At 36.4% G+C, this 21,198-nt stretch overlaps 1 protein-coding gene across 2 annotated transcripts in view; it reads left to right on the top strand.

Moving 5' to 3' along the window:
• The first annotated feature begins 11,495 nt into the window (after positions 1-11,495).
• Positions 11,496-21,198, top strand: part of LASP1 (LIM and SH3 protein 1) — a 55,738-nt gene continuing 46,035 nt past the window's right edge. Inside the window, exons 1-2 of one of the 2 annotated variants that reach the window (XM_039355842.1) lie at positions 11,496-11,776; positions 17,577-17,671. In XM_039355842.1, the coding sequence (XP_039211776.1) occupies positions 11,708-11,776; positions 17,577-17,671 (164 nt within the window). In that variant the 5' untranslated portion in view covers positions 11,496-11,707. Of the gene's footprint in view, positions 11,777-12,244; positions 12,558-17,576; positions 17,672-21,198 lie in introns of those variants that run through there. The other variant, XM_039355843.1, reaches the window with a different exon arrangement.

The raw sequence follows: 21,198 nt of genomic DNA on the forward strand, positions 1-21,198 counted from the left end.
TTGCCAGGCGCCTGAATTTTGATTATATGACCATGAGGATGCCATGATGGTCTTAAGAGCGAGGACTGGTTATACATCACTTTTTGTCAGTACTGTTCGGTTATAACTGAATTGTAAGGCTAAACAATATGAATCCAGACACTTTGTTTTGTAAACCCTCATTAATGGTTTAGCATTTTTGTGAACCTTATCAGTTGTAAATGTCTATGGAGATTCTCAGTCCAGTTGTTTTTTGAAAAGCATCTTTGGGACTTGCGAACTGCATTTTATTCAGGAAAAAATTGTTAAGCAGAATAGTGTTTTGTGAGATTACAGGCATCAGATTAAGCCATAATATATTTAATATGCGTACAGTGTTAACTCAGTTATGTTTATGTCTTTATATCATGTTTGAAACTGGCCAGTTTGTTTAGCGACCATTCAGAGTTACAACAACACTGAAATGGTGTGACATGACCAGTTTTCACACTTAGGATGGTGTAGCATTCCTATGGTTATGTGATCAAAATTCAGAAGCTTGGCAATTAACTCATATTTATGAAGATTGCATGTCCTGGTTTCACATGATCCCTTTTTACGACCTTCTGACAAGCAAGTGGGGAAGCCAGATTCACTTAACAACAATTTGACTAATTTAACAACTGTGGCAATAAAGGTTGTAAAATGGGGAGACTTCCGGTTCTGGTTCGCAGAAGTGCGGTCAAGCGAAGGGAGTCGTCCCTTTGCCGATCGAGTTTCTCCTGCCAATAGACCCCTTAGAGGGTCAAAAAGACACTCTGGAGGAGCGTCTACCATTAAGGAGGCTTCTTGGATAGTTGCAGAGGAGCGGCAGCATCCTCTGTGCACCGAGTATCTCCTTTGGGCCGACAGGGTAAAGATTGGCCAGTAAAATGGCCGATCATTTAGCTGCACCAACCGTAAGCCATAAGATCATCTAAGCAAGCAGACCCACCGTGGAAGATTTGGTGAGATTTTTTTTTAACCTCTATTTTCTTTTTTTTCCTGTGAAAAGTTTTTTTTTCTGGAATTATTCCCCTTTTTGTTGAAGCGGTGTTTTAAATAGGGGCAGGAGAAGCTTAAGAAAAGGATGAAATCAATTTTTGTTTTAATGGCTGATTCTATTTTTGAATACTTTGGAGCCCCCCAAATTTTTCTTTTAGAGAGACTTAAGAGGCTATGGATGTGGAGAGTATTATTTTCTCTTATTTTTTTATGTTTTCCAAAAGGATTGGTTATTTGATTAACTTTGATTATTTGTTAGGGGACATCTTCTGCTGAAACTGCATATCGTTCTTGCTATTTTTTTTCTTTTCTCTTGGAATTTGCATAAAGGAAATAGACTAAGAAACTTGGGAGGAGATGGATATTGAGTGATTGTGTTTAAATATAGTCTCCCCCCAAAAGATAATGTCTTCAAATATGATAAAAATGGAGGAAACCTGTTCAAATTCTATTTATAAATATATTTTGGATAAAATCTCAGAAAACATGGAAATGATAATTGCTTGTAAAAAGGAGATTTCTTTACATCGACAAAGTCAATGTATTCAAAAGACTCACTGAGACGGAAGAAGCAAATGTACAGTTGGATTTTCAATCGATACCAGAAACAAGTCTTGATATAAATGGTCAGATGACCTATAATATGGAAATGGAGGAGCTTACTTCAGAAGGTCATTCGACATTCTGAGAGAGAAAAAACTATTGGAAGAAGAGCAAAACTTGACTAAAGGGGACTATTCTAAAAAAAAACGATTTCAACTAAAGTTTATGCAACCTTGAAAAAGATGGGAAGTGACGTTTTGGCACAAGCTTTTCAGAATGACTATAACTCTTATACCAGCCTAAGAAAATGGATAATGGGAGACCTCTCATTGCTATGCACAGTGTGGCAGGAGACAATGGGAGAGCTATTTGCAGAACTAGAGACTCGACTATGGAAACCTATTTGGAATAGAAGGAAACCCAGAATAAGATATAAATATTAAATTTGAGATGATAATTATGGATGGTAAAGATGTTATAGCGATTTGGATTGACTTGATTTGGTTTGTGTTAAATGGGAGGCTATTATGAAATGATTTAGAATTTAATACTGAAGTAAAGCAAGGGTTTTTTTGTGTATGTTTGTTTGTTTTTCTTTTCCTTTTTGTGGTTTTTGTTTTGGAATCAGATGGAATTAATAATTGGAGAATTATTGAAAAAGAATAGAAATATAGTTGAGAAATGTAGGAATTTAGTTTTGGAGCTAATATGTTTAAATAAGAGAAATTGGGGGGGGCCTGAAATAGTTAAATAATTAGGTTAGCTTAAATTTAAATATTTGGAAAAATTAATAAAGTTTAAAACAGGATCATTGGGATAGATAAGGAGCTTTCGTAAAAGATTATTGACTAATGAAATTTATATCTGGCAATATACTTAATGAAAATTTGTGTTAGAAATGTACTGAAATTCTAATAACTTAAACAGAGTGTTTGTTTTGATTTAAGCATTTAATTTATATATAGCGATATATTAATGAATGAATTGGCTATTGTTGTTGTTAATTGCGAAGTCGTGTCCAATCCATCGCGACCCCATGGACAATGTTCCTCCAGGTCTTCCTGTCCTCTACCATCTTCTGGAGTCCATTTAAGTTCACACCTACTGCTTCAGTACCACTGGCTGTTTGTATTGAAAATTTTTATTTTTTCCATTTAAACATTATAAAAATACAATACAATTTTAAAATAAGATAAATTCATAACCATTGGTGCGACCCGCCCATTCCCCCCAGGCTGCGTCCATCCTTTCTTAAAACATTCCCTACTTCCCTCCTCTTTCTCTCCTCCCCTCCTACTCTTTTCCCCTCCCCCTCTCCTCTCAATACCCTACTTCCTCTCTACACCTTCTCTCCTCTCATCCCTATCAAACCCATGAACGCAGCATAAGGGGAGTGCCCGGGCCGCACTCCTATAAACAACCATTATCTATACTACACTTACCCCCCCTCTTACCCTCCCTCCCACCCCCAACCCCCCTCCCTTCACTTCCCAGAGCAGAATACAGGGTTAATAATAACAAAATTTAATAATAAAAAAAAGAAAGGAAAAGAGAAAAGAAAAGAAAAAAGAAAATATCATAATTAACCTTTAACTCCATAACTTATAAAACAATTCTCTATAATATTTGTTATAATATTCATTCATAAAATAAATGAAACTTTTTAATTCCATACTTTTTCTGAATATAATCTATCCATCTTCTCCATACAATGATGTATCTTTCTTGTGTATGATCCTTTAAATAAGCAGAAATTTTTGCCATTTCTGCAACTGGCTCTTGATGGACTATGTTACTCATTCTTGCTCAAAGTCAGAGAGTGAGTATCCAGGTAGAATAGTTTAATCCAACCTTGTGCTTTTTAGATGTGCTCTACTAATACACCCATCATTCTTATCAGATTTTCTGCTTAAAATTCTAGGAACTGAAGCAATATAGAAAAATATTAACCTTAAGAGTGGTACATAGACTTCTGTGGACACTCTAATGTATAAACATGTCAGAAGTCACCAGCCAGTGAGAGCTGTCTACTCATCACAAAATGAGTTCAGATATCTCTCAATATTTACTGAAGCTTTGCTTGCTGCAGTGATTGCGTAAGCACAATGTATGCTTTGATGATATTCAGGCTCCTTCTTTTTCCTGCACATGCATAATATGCTTTTTTAAAAACTGTGATCCCTGTTTCAACTTGAGAAATACTGATTTAGTGATTTGTGTGAACATATAGTAGCCATCTAAAAGCCCAGTGCTGAGCCACAGCCAGTTCAGAATCAGGCTGCAGAAGTGGTGAGCAAGTGCGTGCCTGAAGCTGCATTTGTGAAAGCAGCACATGTGTGTGCATAAAACCATCTCCTCTCCCCCCCCACCGCGCTGCCGCCATCGCCAACACCTCCGTGGTCCACTGAGCCGGGATGGGTGGGGACTGCTACTATAGAGGAATACAACTGATGAGCAAATAAAAATACTAGCAATTATATTCACAATTAATGCTGAAAGTAAATAATGATTTCACAACAGGTAAGTCATTATTTACTCATGATTTATAGAATTAATTCCCCTATTCACAGATTCAGCTTGCATTTATATAGTATGCTTAACTTAGTAAGGCAGGCAGGTAAGTAAGGCAGAATTTCTGTTAAGCGATGCAATTGTTATGTGAGTCATGCCTGATTTTATGATTTTTTTGCCATGGTTGTTAAGTGAATCACTGCAGTTGTTAAGTGAATCATAAACTCATTATGTTTCCCCCATTGACTTTGCTTGTCTGAAGACAACTGGGATGCTTGCAAAGGGAGATCACATTAACTCTGGGACACTGCAACTGTCATAAATACATGCTGGTTGCTAAGTGCCTGAATTTTGATCACGTGACTGTGGGAATGCTGCAATGTTCGTAAGCATGAGGACCAGTTGTAAGTCACTTTTTTCAGTGATGTTGTAATTTCAAACAGTCACTAAAAGAATGGTTATAAGTCAAGGGTTATTTTATTGTAATGTTCTGAATTTGTACAATATAATGAGCCACAGTTAAATAAATGAACTAATTTCATACATCATTTTAAGTTTCAAGAAACTCCAATGCTCTGAGAGAAATTGCTATGAGAAAGTTGAGATAGTAGCTCACATTTTCCTTCTAAGCAGCTTCTACAAAGGCGGCCATAATTTTAGAGTATATCTGCAATCACCAAGGGTCATCTATTCTAACCCATACTTGTTACTAAAAAATAAGTGTGTTTTGCAGCTAACAAGTTCCATTTGCCACTAGGAAAGACATCCTGATTATTACCAAGAATGTTTGGTTTGTGTTATGTTATGACAGAGATTGAGTCACTGGTAGCTGCTGAATCACCTTAATAAATGCTGATATGGGAACCATACTGAGGCTTAATAAAGTATGGCCTTCCACACTTTATTGACTTTCTGCAAGAACCTGAAGACTTGGCAGAGGATCATACTGGAGGTGGTTGGCTAATTAAGTTCAACACCACCCCTCACCCTCCCCATGTGTCTCACGCCCTTCTTTGCCATCTTGTCTCTATGATTGTTAATGTTTTTATCTGTTGTTTTATAATAGATATTTTTCATGTTTTTTATGCTGTAAATCTCCCAGAGACATTGGATGCAAGATGGACAGATTTATTTATTTATTAATAAATAAATGCCTTTAGTTCTAATAATCAACTAACTAATTTGATGAAACATAATTTCTCTGAAGTCGCTCATAATTTATTTACTTTTATTTCTTTTTAAAATGATATTTTGTAATGTTATATGTCAAACACTACATCATTTTTTGTAGAAACTACAGTACATTGGGGAATTTAGTCTTCAAACAGAGATATACCACCTTGAACTTGAGACTTCAAGACAAACTGGTTTCAACTATCCCCAAGTCCCACTTCAGGGTAAATGTGTTCACTGTGTTGCATGCATTTGCATATGTGCATTTTACGATGCCTTAGTATTGCTTGTATTAAAATCATTCTACAGGATCAAGTCAAACCTGTTCTTATTTTTCTAACTACTGCATTTCAGAGAAGACGGGCTGATTAGGAAAAGTTTCCTTTTTAAAGAAAGATAAAATGAACTAAGGTTGGAAATAAGTCTATTATATGCAGGCTGAAAATATCCAGATTGTTAGTATCAAAGACATAAAGACATATGCATCCTGTGGTTGTCCAGATTTTTGCAGCCTACGGTAGGTCTGCTTGAAGAAAAGATATTTGCCTTTGCAAGATTAAGTAATCTTGATAGAATTCTTTTGTTTTCTTGGTTATGAATGCTAACTTTCCTGGAAAGTTAATAAACAATTTGATTTGAAATTAAACTTTGAATGCTCACAGATTGGCCTGCTTTCTATTTTGGATTATGTGTGCTCATTATCCCAGGTTTAGAGAGAACAAACTGAAGAAAACTATAAATTGCGCTTTTCCTATTGTCAAGAAAAGGCAACTGAAACTGCTATTAGTAATATTAGTACAGTATTTCCTAAACTTTATCATACATCATTAAAGGAAATTTGTTTCATCCTGATCCCATGTTGTAAGATGGAGGGGCAGGGTTATTTCACTGGGTTTTATGTATGCTTCTATCTTCAACTGTTCAGTGTTAGAGATAGTCAGGCATAAAACATATCATCTCTATTCTAACTTCAATTAATAGTAACAGAAGCACTGGCCATGCCATTATTACTAGAATTATGAAATTAACATCCATGGAATCTATTCTTTTTTTAGAGGCTTGATTTCAGGACTCCAGCCTGCTGCCTATGTTCCTCATCTATTTATATCAGTTTCTCACTAAATAGCATGACTTATTGCCTAGTCAGACCAGCTGGCTAGATTCAAAAAGTCTAAGGAACAGTCACTGGCTGAATTATTGTGCTTACAGAGCAGGAAGTCCATCTGTTGTATGCTTTGTTTTTAAAAATATTTCTAAAGAGGGGAAGAATACTTTCAACACCAGAGCAGCTAAAAGTTTTCTTTGTCAGACATCAAGCAAAACAGATTAAGGGGCAAACACTATACAAAATGTCAGAAACAATTCTCATCCAATGTCAGCCCTTCGAGGTAGTCCAGATAAGCACAAACATTTTGCATAACTGTTATGTAGGTTATGGCTCTTTCTCCTATCTCCCAAAGTCATTTCCATATACCTGTGGTGGCGAACCTGTGGCATGTGGCACGCAGAGCCCTCTCTGTGGGCACACGCCCCATCACCCAAGTCCCAGGCCTTCAGCTGGGTTTTATAAACCCTTTTTCCTTTAGGCCTCCGCTGCTGTGTGCAAAAAAAAAAAAAAAAAGTTCAATCAATCAATCAATCAATCAATTTTCTTGAGGGGAAAAAAAAGATCTCACAAAATTGGAATTGATTGATTGAACTTTTTAGTCCCACCCAGTCTGCCATTACCATCGCAGCCATGCCCACCCAATGGCCCATGCCCACCCAAATGGCCACACCCACCCAATAGGCCACGCCCACCCAGCAAAACGTACATGGATTTTGGGTTGCAGTTTGGGCACTTGTTCTCTAAAAGGTTTGCCATCATTGCCATATACCATTAACATTCAGTGGATTTTTATAAAAATAAATGGCTGTACCATTTCGCTCTGCAAAAGAGATTTGCCCCATAACTGAACTACTATTTTCTCTTGCCCTGTTTGCTTCAGACTTGCCTGTAGAACCAAGGAAATGCTAACTGGAAATTGTCCTGTAGTTGATATTCTTAGATTTGCTTTCAAAATTGGATGCCTGCTGTCAGGGAAGTAGCATCAAAAAGCATAGGGAGTGGGGATAAATTGGTTGTCTCCCTTCTTTCAATTGTAACAGCTCCCACTCCATTAGGAAACAATAGTGAACATGAGTGTAAGTAAATACCAGGCTGACTCTGTTTGGTTTTGACAGCATTCTAAAAATAATTAATAAATGGAACCAGAGGGAATTTGCTTGAGGCGAATTAGAATGTGTGAGAAAGAGACAGAAAGAGATTATGTTAATCCAATTTACACTGTAATTTTCTTGTGTTTCAGAAGGAACACCTGGTAGGAAACCACTGCCACTTTTGAGCAATTATGGTTAAAAGGGACTCTGGGGAATCAGAAGATCAATGCCATTTCTTTGTCTAATTCTGGTACCATTCCATTTTTCCTCAGTCAAAACAGTGAAAATATTATAACAGTACTTGTAAGTGGATAGTTTATAATTATACTTATAATGTCTTCTCTATTATGGGAATGGGAGAGTACTGTTACGTTGCAGAGCAATTTAAAATTGATCATTCACATTGACCCTGACTTGATCAAAATTTACACTATTCATAAAATAATTACTTAGTGTGCAAATTGAGTATGACAGAAAATAAAAAAAAATACAAGAAAAATGTAAAGAGAGTTAAATTTGAATAAAATCATTCAAAATGTACCTTATATTATTCTAGGCATTCAACTAGCGAGCTCATCTCTGATCCTATAAAGAGTATAAAATTGATTTTTTTCTAATCTAAAGACATTTGGCTTTATCTTTTATCATTTTATTAGTATTTAAAATCTTTAAACATATGAAAGTTGCTTTAGAAAGGAAAAATACTTTTTCTTAATCATAAATGAAAAAATACATTGCAAAAAAAGACAATATTGTACAGTATCATGCAGTAAATTTGACTGTTTCATCCACTCCAATAGCAAACTTTTTCTTAGCATTAATTTCCCTTTTTATTATAAAGAGGACAAGTCAGTACATATGTAAATATCTAAAAGGACACTATTTAAAAAAAGAGGGCGCTTAGGGGGCTGCATTAGGCTCATGGGTGTTAACTTGTCTATCTTAGGTTTAGAACAAAAATACCATGTTACTCAAAGTATGTAGAAATGTTACAAATATATAGCAGCAGAGGGTGCTGATGTCCATCATTTGTTGATGATCTTGATTGTTTTATTAATGGAGAATGTTGGACTGCTCTTATGTTGCTTTTAAAGCAAATTGGATTCAGTCCACAATGACTGATTGAGGAATCATCATGATTATCTTTTCCCTTCCACTTGTGACCAAGCATCTGTGGTTTCATATCAAGAAATACTGAAGTGGTGTGATTCGCATTGTAAAAATTAGGGCTCTTTTAGCATTTCAGAATCATTGATATATCAGGGCAGATATGATTTGTCAGTCACACAATATTCCTTTTTGCTTCACAAATTGTTATAGCATATAGGATGATTCCAATCTCCTTAGAACAGGCATGTCAAACTGCTGGCCCGCAGGTCAGATGCATCACAACAAAACCGCGCCCACCCCATTGCTGGCAATGGGGAAAGTCGCGATATGTCATGTGACGTCGCAAGTTTGACATGCCTGCCTTAGAAGAAAATAATGAAAAGCTAGTAAAGCCAAACCAAGCCAAGTTATAGGGAACATTTGGAAGAAGGGGGAGGGCAGGCTGCAGTGAAGAGAAGTTGCAAATGAGTTGTCTAGTTTTACAAGCCAAGTTATGTCTGGAGACAAAAAATAATTACCTAAGGATTTTCATTTTTAAATGAGAAGTGACAGCAGAAAAAGAAAGCAATGGCCTCAGTAGTGGGATTCAGCTGGTTCGCAACACTTCGGCAGAACCGGTAGCTAATTTTTGTTGCCCAGGCCCAGAATGGACTTCCAGAAGCAGCATCCACACAGAGAACCAGTTGTTCGCATATTTGAATCCCACCACTGAATGGCCTCCAAAATTGTACAGGATCTTCAACTACATCCCACATTCCAGTACTATAATTGGGGCAAAAACAATCTTCATACATATATTTTATAGCATTCAGTAAATAGGGTTAGCAAATTCAAATTAGTTTTGGATATTTTTCCACCTATATGTGAATTAATAATCTTTGCTCCTCAATTTTAAATTTCCAGAGGGACTAGTTGAAATATTTTGTACTTTTTTTCTTAGAAGATTGGCAATACCGAAATGAATATATTTGTACTAGGAAGATTAGAATGAAATGATTTGGAATAAGATGACACATGAAAGGGCTGAAGCACCAATATTAAAAAAGAAACATGGGTCCTTTTGGCGATCATGATATCGGTTATACCATAGCTATTTTTCCACTGATTATCTTTGTGGGAGAGATTAGGGTTTCAGCTGCTAATCTAGTGTTAGAGACTCATGTATGCTATATTTTACAGCTTACTTTCTTAACAGAAGAGTCTATATTATTAAAAAAAAACCTAGTTATAGTGTTATAGTGATTTTAAATAATCAGGACCTCTACCCCATGTTTGTTAATTTGCTCTAGGAACCTATTTTTGTTTTTTGTTTTAAAGAAAAAAGGCAAGTTTGTTTTAGCTAGGAAAATGAAGTGAAATAGTTACACAATACTGTAAGCAAAAAATAATGGCCAATTCACACATCATACTATACTTTATATTTTAAGCAGTTATTGAGAAACCAAATTAGCTGAGCTCATACATAAATTCTAAACCAGATTAAACATCAATGTCTGGTTCCCACCCTAAACCACAACCAAATAAATCCCATTTATAGCTTCATGTGATATGTGGAGTAAGAATGGGTATTTGGAAAGCCAATACTTCTCTTTTCAAGTAATATTTATTATGATTGGTAAAATGACATTTTATTTAGATAATATAATTTTCCAGAAAGATAAATGGAATGAAGTGGAGATTTTGGAGACTTACAAAGGAAAAGTACAGCTAGTATATTGTCCTTGTTTTAGGAATAATAAGTTTACTTGACTAGAAAGAGTTTGAGAAACACAGAATAAATTACATATTTTGCATATATTAAAACCCATATTCAGACCTTGTCAATTCCAGATGTTTTCCTTAGCCCCCTCCCACAGTTTCAACAATTTACCATCCTGATAGGGAAAAATGGGCATTATAGCAGTGTATCTGGAGAGTTAAAGGATTTTGCTTAAAATGAATTTAATCAGACTCTGGGAATCAGAATAGACAAAATGGATAATTTTAGTGGAATATCTTGCTTTGGCATTAAAAAGATCTAACATTAGACTTTGATTTGGAATGTTTTGTATCTTCAGAAAACTCCAAAATTGATAGCCTCTCACTAAATGCTATCACTCCTATGCTTTAAAAAAAGGCAAATTTTAATCGGTGAAGTAAGTTGTTCAGTTCCTACCTTTCTACCCGTTGAATGACTGTCACAAGATTTTCAAAAAACATGGGGAAGTTCTGATATGTAGGAGGAAAAGTGCAATTTTGTTGAGGCAGAGGAATAGCTATTGCAAAGCACTGTAGCAACCAGGAAATAGCTACCTCTGTGGTTTTTGGTTTGGTGCTGTTTATATTGCTTTCTTTTTCATTGTTACACTCTAGCTTTAGCATATATGGGAGACATATGTAGGAGACATTAAACTCCATTGGGAGGTCTCTTTACAATTTCATACTTCTTAGCCATTGGGTGTGTAATCTGGGAGTAATGGGAGATAAGAGTATAATATACTTGGAGAGGAGTAGATTGGGAAAAGGATATATAGGGAACATGCAAAGTACAGAAGCTCTCATCTACTCGGAGGCAAAGTTCAAGGGAGTTTTCCAGCTTCTAAGACGCAAAAAAGATTTTCTCTAAGCTTGGCTTTCCTCAACTCGGCCGAACTGGCTGTTAGGGTGATAGGTACTATAGTTGGAAAGTCCTAGGTGGGACTTTGAGGGAGGCTTCCCCCTGCCCACCATTCTGGTCTCAGTTCTCAGCCTATTTTTTAGTCTGATTCTCCGACCTTCGAAATCTTTCCTTTCGTCGTTATTTCAGGCTTTCGCTCTCCCCACCTCCTTCGCACGTGAGCGCTGAACCCCACCCCCTCGCTGCCGACCCATCTGGCGGCGCCGTCTTCCTTCTCTCCCCTTTTGTGTGCGCGCGCGGTCGACCGCTCGCGCTGACGAGGAAGAAGGCGGAGGCGCGCGCAAAAAAAAAAAAAAAAAAAAAAAGAGTGGCTCGCCGCGCCCCTTTCCTCCTTAACTGCCACCAGCCATTGCCGGGGCGGCTTCCTGCTTACTCGCCTCCCCTCCTTTCCGTTGCTGCCTTCGCAGAACCTTCCCGAGGGCGCAGTTTTAGAGGCAGCGGTGGCAGCGGCATTTTTCCTCACACACGTACACACACAGACCCTTCTTCCCTCCCCGCCTCACTTCCGTCGCCATGAATCCCAGCTGTGCCCGCTGCGGCAAAATCGTCTACCCAACCGAGAAGGTGAACTGCCTCGACAAGGTGGGTGCCGTGAAGAGAAGGCGCAAGTCCCGCTGACCGGATGGGGCTAGTGGCTTTTGAGGGGATGCCTGAGAGGGGAGGTCGCGAAGCCGAGGAGGGGGCGAGGAGCAGCGGCAGTTGGTAGCCCGGAGGGGGGTGGTTGCTGCTGGTTGTCCGTGTGTGTGTGGGGGGGGGGTTGTGTGTGGGGTGGGGGTGGGGGGGCGGGCGGTGAAGAGAGAGCAATCGTGGCGACGGTTGGGGTGGAGCGGGGCAAAGATGTCAAGGGCGGGATGGTCGATGCGGAGCGTGTGTGCGTGGAAGGAGAAGGGAGAGCGGGCCAATTGGAGGAGAGGGAGAGGCCGGCAGGCAGGCTCCGAAGTGGTGGATTGCCGGAAGGGGAGAGCAGGCCAGGCTGAGGGAAGAAAGCATGTGGAAAGCACAAAGGGGGCATTTTAGAGAGTGGCCATCGGGGAGTGGTTGAAGGAACAGGGCGTGGGAGAGTAAGGTAGAAGGTAACCTGAACAAAAGGCGGGCTGCGTAGAGGAGGAATAGGGGACGGGTCAGCCGAGGGAACCTAGCGCTTGCTGGACGTGGAGCTGAAGCAGGCCTTCAAAGAGTGGAGTGGCAAATTTCCTGGTTTAGTTAAATTACATGTGCTTTTTGTGAATGCCTCCACTGGGCCATTATTGCAACTTAAAAAGCGACTTAATGGTTGAGGAGACAACATCAAGTGTGAGGTACCACCTGTGGAACAGCGATTGATGACACGTTGAAAGCTTCATACTTTGGAGGAGGGTAGACGGTAGGGGCAGCTATTAAGATTCAGGTTCTGCTTGTCGTGGGTTATACAGAAAAGGCAGTTTTGCAACTTTCTAAGATAAAGTATGAAGGAAATTTGAGAAGCCTGCTGATCTCTAGTGACAGGTGTGCCTACCTGCAAAGAAAGTATGAAATATATTCAACATGTTGTAGTTTAGAGAGGGTGGAGAGGTAAAGAAAACTAATAGGATTTATCTTTTCAAGCTCTCAAAATTATGAATTAAATTAACACTGGGTTGAATTGGGACATAATGAATAAAGACATTGTGGATTTAGGGAATGAATGTTAAAAACAGGGCAAGGTATTGCTAGGTACTTAACACTTTTGACATTATTATGGTAGTTATATCATCTATAATGTAAAGGCTTCTCACTTTACCCTTTTGCAATAATGTAATTTCAATAAAATTATGCAAATAGCCAAACCTAAGTCTTAGGAAAGTTTTGTTCTCTCTCTTTAAATACATCGATATGTTGCCTAGAAAGTAACTATTTGCTTTTAACTGTATTTTTACCAAATCACCTGCCCATTTTTTTTCCAAATAGAAGGATTACAAAATGATTTTCTCAAATTATTTTCAGCAAAGAAATGAAGCAAAGGTTATATAGAACAGCTGATTTTGATATTGGAGACATTCCAGTTTTGATTTAAGTACAGGCATTTGAGCTACATTGTCAATTTATTTAAGCAAATGTTATGACTTTAAATAGTTTTTAAGTTTTTAAAAGTGGCTTTAAATGAAGAGGAGGTTTCTACTACTTTTTACCGTAATTAAAAAAACAGCTTTATGTATCAATAACCAAAAAGAAGATGAGCAAATTAGCCATCATCTGTTTTATGTTGGATTCTATTCCCTTGCCCACCTCCCTTCTGATCATTTCAGCAGTGTTATATATAAGAATAGATCCTTTAAAAAATTGAGTTATTTTTGCTGTTTAAAAAAGAAATCGAGTCAAGTACTGTAGGGACTTTGCTGTGTATCATGTTTATAACTACAAAGACCTCTATGCCTTGCTCATCTTGTTACATATTTGGCTTTAAAAAGATTGCAACTTTTTAGATTCATGGATGATGTAGCAACTTTGTTTCCCTACTTGACTATGCCTTTATTAAGGGGAGGAGATATTTCTGTCATAAACTGCAACTACTAATTATATACTTCTGAAATAGTGATGGAGTTAAATCTTAATGAAGTTTGAGTTAGATTTTTCTAATGTAAAGATAGAGGTAGGGAACTACAGGTTCACCTCTTTTGCAGCAGAGCTCCCTTAAACAGCTTACATTCACAAGTTGTTCTAAGTGCTAACTTGTGACTAGAAATGAATCTGTGTTAGTGATAAGAGGGAGAGGGAGGTTGTGCCAGTTTCACAAATGAAAATTTTCGCTGCACTGTGCAATAATATTTTTTCTAATATAAACATGAAATATATGTATGAATGTGCCATATGCTAGTAGACTTGTGTGACACAACCTGAGCATTATGTTTAGAATCATTTTTTAAAGCTCTGTTTTAGTATTAAAAGTATACAAAAACTATGAGATAAAAGCACATTTGGTCTGCTCCCAAAGTCCAGTCTGTGATTTACAAGCATTGGGACAGAGATTGAAATTTACTTCCATATAATATTTATCAGTTAAATTGTTATGGTTGTTACTCTTCAACAATTATGAGTGGCTTGCAAAGATTAAAAAAACAATATATTAATATTAACAAAGAAAATATGATCATGCCTGGAGAAGAGAAATTTAGTAACATTTACACCAAGGACATATATCTTCCATTCAGGATTATATCTCTCCCAGCATTGGCCTTGGGGAATGGGGAAAGAGCCAGGAGTCTTCAGGGCTCTTTTGAATAACTATAGGATCTGGAGTTAGAGAGTAACACCATTCAGGAAGGTAGGTACTGCAGTAGGGAAAACACTCTTCTTGGTCCCATGAGACAACATTACTTAATAGGTGTCAAACCTGTTATCTTACAAGATGGCAGAAAGAATTGTAGAAATAAAGTTCCCCCAAATATTTAAACCCTATTATAATTTTGTTCTGCTTTTTTAATATTTAACTCAAGATGGCAAACATACCTAATACTCCTGCCTATTATCATGTGAGGTGCATTGGGCTGAGAGCAAGTGCCTGGCTCCAATATCACCCACTCATTTTTCATGCCTACGGAAGGACTAAAACTCAGTCTCGTGGTTTCTAAGCCAACATCTTAAACACTATGCTAGAAGGGCTCTCTATTTCATGCTGAGCCTTAAAGATAACAACCAACATCTTGAATTGTATTTGAAAGCCGTCTAGTAACTGCTAGTATATGGAATCCCTAGTAGGTGGTATTAGTTGAGATGCTTTATAACCTAATGGATTCCATCCATATGCATCATTGTTTTGCCAATTTTCTAAATAGTTGCTCATGTAAGTTGTATTTCCTGATAAATTGCATTTTTTTTATTAAAGCTCCATACTGAAACAAGATCTGAACATCTGAAATTTATCTGCATTGAAACATATAAAATGGTATCTGCATTTTTATTCAGACACAAGAAATTGGTAGAACAATTTAACAGTCTAGACCAGACATGTCAAACTTGCGATGTCATGTGATGTCACACAATGTATTGACACGGTTTTGCCATTGCCGGCAATGGGGTGGGTGTGGCTTCCGTATGACGTGTCCGGCCCACAGGTCGGCAGTTTGATACCCCTGGTCTATACCATGTATCAAGTGTTTGTACTATTCCCATCTTGTATATTGAAAATGAAACCAAGATTTACTAAGTGAATACAGTGACTGAATTTGGGTACTTGTTTATTTTTTAAAAAAGATTCAAGTCCCTATATGCCATTTGTTAAGCCACACTGGCTATTGTCTAATTATGCTATACAATATTCTATAGAACTACTATATGAATTTTGTTCTGATATAAGAATAGTGGATATAGTATTTAGATATATTTTTGTACCTAGAATTTGTATTGATTTAGAAAGGTATGCAAGAATGTTCCATCTCATCTCTGAAACTGGATTTTCATTGCATATTGGGCTGCAAATTAGCCAACCATGTTTTAATTTACTATGTATAAAACTGTGGACTGTTTATGATTTCTTATATTATGTAAATATTAGGTTAATTAAATAGTGAAAAAAACTGTTAAAGCTACGATCATGTATGATAGCTGTTAGCTTTTTGTCAGGCACTAGTCATAATTTTCTACACTGGCCATGTTCAGTGTTACAACATTCATACATAACATATCCTTGGTCCCTCTTCATCTCAGAATAAATAACAGAGTAACAGAATTGGAAGAGACCTTGGAAGTCTTCTGGTCCAATCCCTTGCTAAGCAGAAGACCCTAAACCATTTTGGACAATAGCTCTCTAATTTCTTCTTCAAAACCTCCAGCAACGGAACACCACAACTCTGGGGCATAAATCACTTTTTAAACAATTAAAAGATTTAGGATATTTGAAATATAGTTATCAATTTGAAGCAAATATTAGAGTGAACTTGGCCTGTGTCATAATTCTTTTTAGATTAGAAAGATTGCTATATGAAAAATGTCTTTGCCCTATTTTATTGGTAGCTACGGTATTTTGCTACATATTAATAAAGGGGAATAACTTATTGTCTGATAATAGTATTCAAATTTGCAATGTATATTTGAGATGAAATTTGCAGTCATTCAAATTGTATACTTCATAAGAAGGCTCTGGTTTTTAACAGCTACCTGAGACTTCCAATTACCCTGCATTTGCTTGGTGACTGAAAACATGGTTATGTGTGGGTATACATTAAAGAAGTCCTAATTTTAGTTATGTCAAAGGTTTAGTGAAAATTAAAAAATATAAAAATGAACTGCATGAGGAATTGGCTTTCAGCCTCATATGAAGGTGCAAATCTGTTGCTTTAGGCAATAAAATGAGGCAGACTTCTCTTCTAATACTGATGAGTCATTATGTGCTCTTGTCATCTGGGCTGTATTTAAAAATTGGGTGTGGTGAATTCCCATATTATTAGCTGACTCCAGGATACTTTGCAATTATCATTGATTGTGGGTATTCAGAAGAGTAGCAAATCTAACTATTGTTCTTGATCATTAAATAGTAGTGTACCAATTCTTGCTTGACCGTCTTGTTTAGAAAGCTGCTGTTTTGTACTTGATAAAAAAACTAAGCTATTGGATGAATCTGTTAATAAAAAGGTCTGTATGGGTACAGGTGCTTTTGAGAAACTTGGATTTTACTTCACATGTTATCTGATAGTTTTCGTGGAATTCTAAAATAATAAAATGCATTTAGAGTATGTAGGCAATCCGATAAGCAGAATCTTTATGAAGATTTTAATGGGTAATTTTATACTTGTGATTCTGCTCCAATTCTCCCCCCCCTCCCAAAAGTGCTGTAGAAGGATTATCAAGAAAAATGAAGACCACAGTTATATGTAATAAGTAGATAAATTTAATCCATTTTGACATTAAATGGAACCTTGAAAAGAAATGGAAACAGATTAATTCTATAATATTATTGGGAACATGTTATATAAGGTACATTAATAAATGGTTTAAAGTACATAATACTTCGAATATTTCTAATTTGCCACTTTCTTTCTCCTACTCCTGAAAAGATTGCCCTAACAGTTTGTTAAGGATGTGGGATGATGCGAAACAAACAGAAAGGGCTATCCTAAATGTTCTGTTCTAAATCTAGTATTTTGTTCTATAATCATCTTGGAATTTAGTACTATTTTTAACCATTTATTTTCTTTTAAGAGCTTACTACCATTTTCACTAATTAAATAAAAAGACGTATTTGTCCTGGACTTGTTTAGTTTTTGTTTTTTACATTTGAGCAATAAAAAGTTCTTACAGTGAGCATCTATCTAAAAAAATCCGTCATGTATGACTGGTACAAAGACTTGTTATCTTTGCATATACATTCTTTATTTAATTAACCCAATGTATTGTAGTGAACTAATACTTGTTTCTTATATTTCCCTAGTACTGGCATAAAGCATGTTTTCATTGCGAAGTCTGCAAGATGACCCTCAACATGAAAAACTACAAGGGCTATGAGAAGAAGCCATACTGCAATGCGTGAGTATGCTTTTCGGTGCTCTGCCTTCATAATTCTAGAGATACATAGACCAAAACTATTTTGTAAGGAACTATATTGAGATCTTAAACTTCATTTGCAGATAAGCAATATGAAGAAAAAAACTGACTAAAGAATGCTCCCATGGCATTCTTAATCCTATACAGTGCATTTTTAGGTTTCCAAATCTCTATACTCTTAAGCTTTCTTTTTCTTGGTAAATATGAAATTAATGGAAATAATGTATCAAATGACAAGACACCAGCACATGCCTTTTGCCAAAGAAAAATATTGGTGTCAATGTTGGTTAATGTGGTTGTATCAATATAAAAGGAGAATTTGTGGCTTCACTAAAAGAAAAAAAAAATCAGAAATAGTTCCTGAGCAATAATTCAATGGAAAAATTTGGAGAGAAGTTTCCATGCTGAGGAATAGCTGTGATGCAGCAGAATGGTGATCATAGAAGGAAGAAAAGCTACAAGACGAACATATTTAAACAGGCTTTGGAAAGTAATGAAGAACTAAGTATAAGGAAATATATAGCAAGGGAAATTTTAGTCAGCAGTAGGGAGCAGAATGTTTTGTGAGAGAAGGTTCTTATTATTAAAAAGAAAAACTGAGAGCAAGTTACAGTTAGAATGAACGTTTTAAATGAAGAGCAATTACATATAAGTTTAAAGCGAAATATGTAGCATGAAAAGCACAGCTACTATCTGTGGGCAATAATACAAATTGCAGTTACTGTTTCCCCAGATCTTGATCTTCTAGTAGCATTGTTTATTTGGGTTTATTCAGTGAGAATTGTCATAGTATCTTCTAAATGTATTTTTAAAATAGGTGAATAGGTGTTCTGGATAGTGCTAAATCCATGTTCCAAGTATTCTGAAATAATCTTTGGAGATTGACTTGGAAGGATTGCATAGTTGCATGGTATATTACAGATAATAAAAGTTCCTTAATAAGAGTATTTCACTTGGTAAAAATATTAGTTGATTCCCTAAGTAAATTTCTTAATACTGTAATCTAATTTAGGATGATATTTTTAAATTTAATATAGGAAAGGCTTTCTGTTTAAATCACTGCTACAGATATAATACCTTTTAATTTCAGTACGTGAAACATGAGTAATACTTCAGTGATACTGATCTGCTTTGGAAATGAAAACAGATAATTATTTAAAAATTGGAAAAATTAAAATTAACTGTGGTAAATTTTCAGAATTCATATAAAAGCTAGTGAAATGTTTGCCTGAAATCATTGGACCATCTCCGCTATTTGGATTCTTTTAAAGAAAAAGAAGATAAAAAATTAATATTTAGTATTAGCAGCTTCTTTGAGTCTGTTTTCAAAATAAGAAAAAAGTAGTTATCCTCTGCTAGTAGTATATAAACTGCATATTCATAGCTGTGTGTGTTGCAGTGTGCAGAATATTCCTTACTGGGAATGGTCATTTTGAATGTTACATCACTTTTATAACAAAATAAGATACATGTCCAACTTGAGACAATATGGGATATTTTATTCCAAATTATTTGAATAGTGTTCGAATATGGCATAGTTAGATTCTCTCAATTCACCAAACCATGGTGAATATATATCTGTTAATAAAATAGAAGTTTTCTGCTGCTGTTGGCTGGAGCTACGAAGGAAGAAAGTCTTAAGTAAGAAAATTTATTAGGAAAATTAAATTAAATTCATTACTATTTGCCCAGTAAGTAAATTGAATACTGGGTATTTTTTATGTTTTGTTTTGCTCTGTGAAGTTAGGGTTAAGAGTTTGTGTTGTAATAACTGTTATCCTGTAACTGTAATTAAATGGATATATTTCATCTCTGTAATAAAGGAAAAGAAGGTTGCTTCAATAACTGAAATGAAACACTGAATTGGTGCCGCCACCACAGTTTTTGGTTTACTCAACTGGTACTTATAGTAGAAATCAAACATTAATATATATAGTAAAATGTGAATGTTTTGATCGCTGATGCTACCAGAGTTTCTGTTTCAGATTAGAATGATCATGAGTGCTTTTATAGCCATAAGTCCAAAATGTGAAGATCTTCCAAGTGTACAACCTTGATAGAATACCATATTGAATCTATACAATGAAACCATATGTCAGTAATGCTGCAACCAACTAAAAAATAGCCAGTGAAATCCAAAAACGGCATCTGAAATGTTTAAAAACATTTGCAGAATGGACCTAGTTTTTCATCCATGCAAGCTACTCTAAAAATTGAGTGGTGAGGACAGCAAAAAAGATTATTGGAAGTTCATTTCCTTCTATCCAGGACATAGCTTACAAGCGATGGTTGCTCAGGATCCACAGTACATGTAGTCCTTGACTTACAATAGTTCATTTAGTAATGGTTCAAAGTTACAACGGCACTGAAAAATGTGACTTATGACTGTTTTTCACAGTTACCACCTTTGCAGCATTCCCATGATCATGTGATCAAAATTCAGATGCTTGACAACTGGTTCATATTTATGATCATTGCTGTGTCCCAAGGTCATGTGATCACCTTTTCTGATTTTCTCACAAGCAAAGACAACGGGGAAGCTAGATTCACTTAACAACTATGTTGACAACTACCTATAATGTTCCAGTGGAACATTTTAAATGAAACTGCTTTGTTATGGTCTCAGAACAAAACATTTTTATTTGAGATACTCTTTGCTTCAGAATTATATTATGACTAGACTTTAATCATTTGACAAACAATTCCAAGCCTCATGAATAAGAAAATTTGGATAAAAATATTTGGCCTCTGTGAAAAATGATCAAGTTATGGAATTACTCAATTTTTGCCTAGGAATAGGCAGATTTTACAAACTTTTATTTTTCCACTAGAACCCTAGCAACCATTAAGTGAACACAAGTGTGTAGGTGGGTAGTTGCAGAAAAAAAGGTTTCTGAGCACATGCTCATCTTATTATTTTCAGAACTGAAGCATGCACATTAAACTATATCCCTTATTTACAGCAATCTAATTTAGAATGCAAAACAACCTTCTGGTTTTGGAGTTGTAAGCCTTTGCTTTATTTATTAAATCCTATTATATATCTACAATATCTATAGATTCTAGGCTACTTTTTGCTACCTATGCCTCAGATTATACCTGGGTTTAAAATGTTCTTTATCCAGAGAGACTTCTGGTCCTGCATGGTAGCGACTGGTTGCGGGCTTGTGGACTGCTGCACCCCCACAGGTAATTTTCGTCCTGCCTGGAGACCCTAATGGGGTCTCCAGGCAAGCTGCCCCAGAGAGGCGGCAAAGAAAGAAGGGTGCCCCAGCAACTCTGGAATGACAGCAGTCGTTCCGTTCATCTTGGGGAAAGCCTTCTAACCCGACAGGAGGAAGGCTGTATTTCACCAATCAGCCCAAGCTACTTGCAACCGAAGTTCAACAGAACTAACCAGCACAACAGTAAACAGCGTGCTTGAAACTGGGTGAGGAATCTGATTTTCCCTTTTCTATCCTACATTTAATTTCCTGGAAAAGATCCCCAAGAAGCAAAATACCTCCAAA

The sequence above is a fragment of the Crotalus tigris genome, unplaced genomic scaffold, assembly GCF_016545835.1.
Source record: "Crotalus tigris isolate CLP2741 ecotype Arizona unplaced genomic scaffold, ASM1654583v1 scf7180000018762.419966263:882430, whole genome shotgun sequence".
NCBI classification, from domain to species: Eukaryota; Metazoa; Chordata; class Lepidosauria; order Squamata; family Viperidae; genus Crotalus; species Crotalus tigris.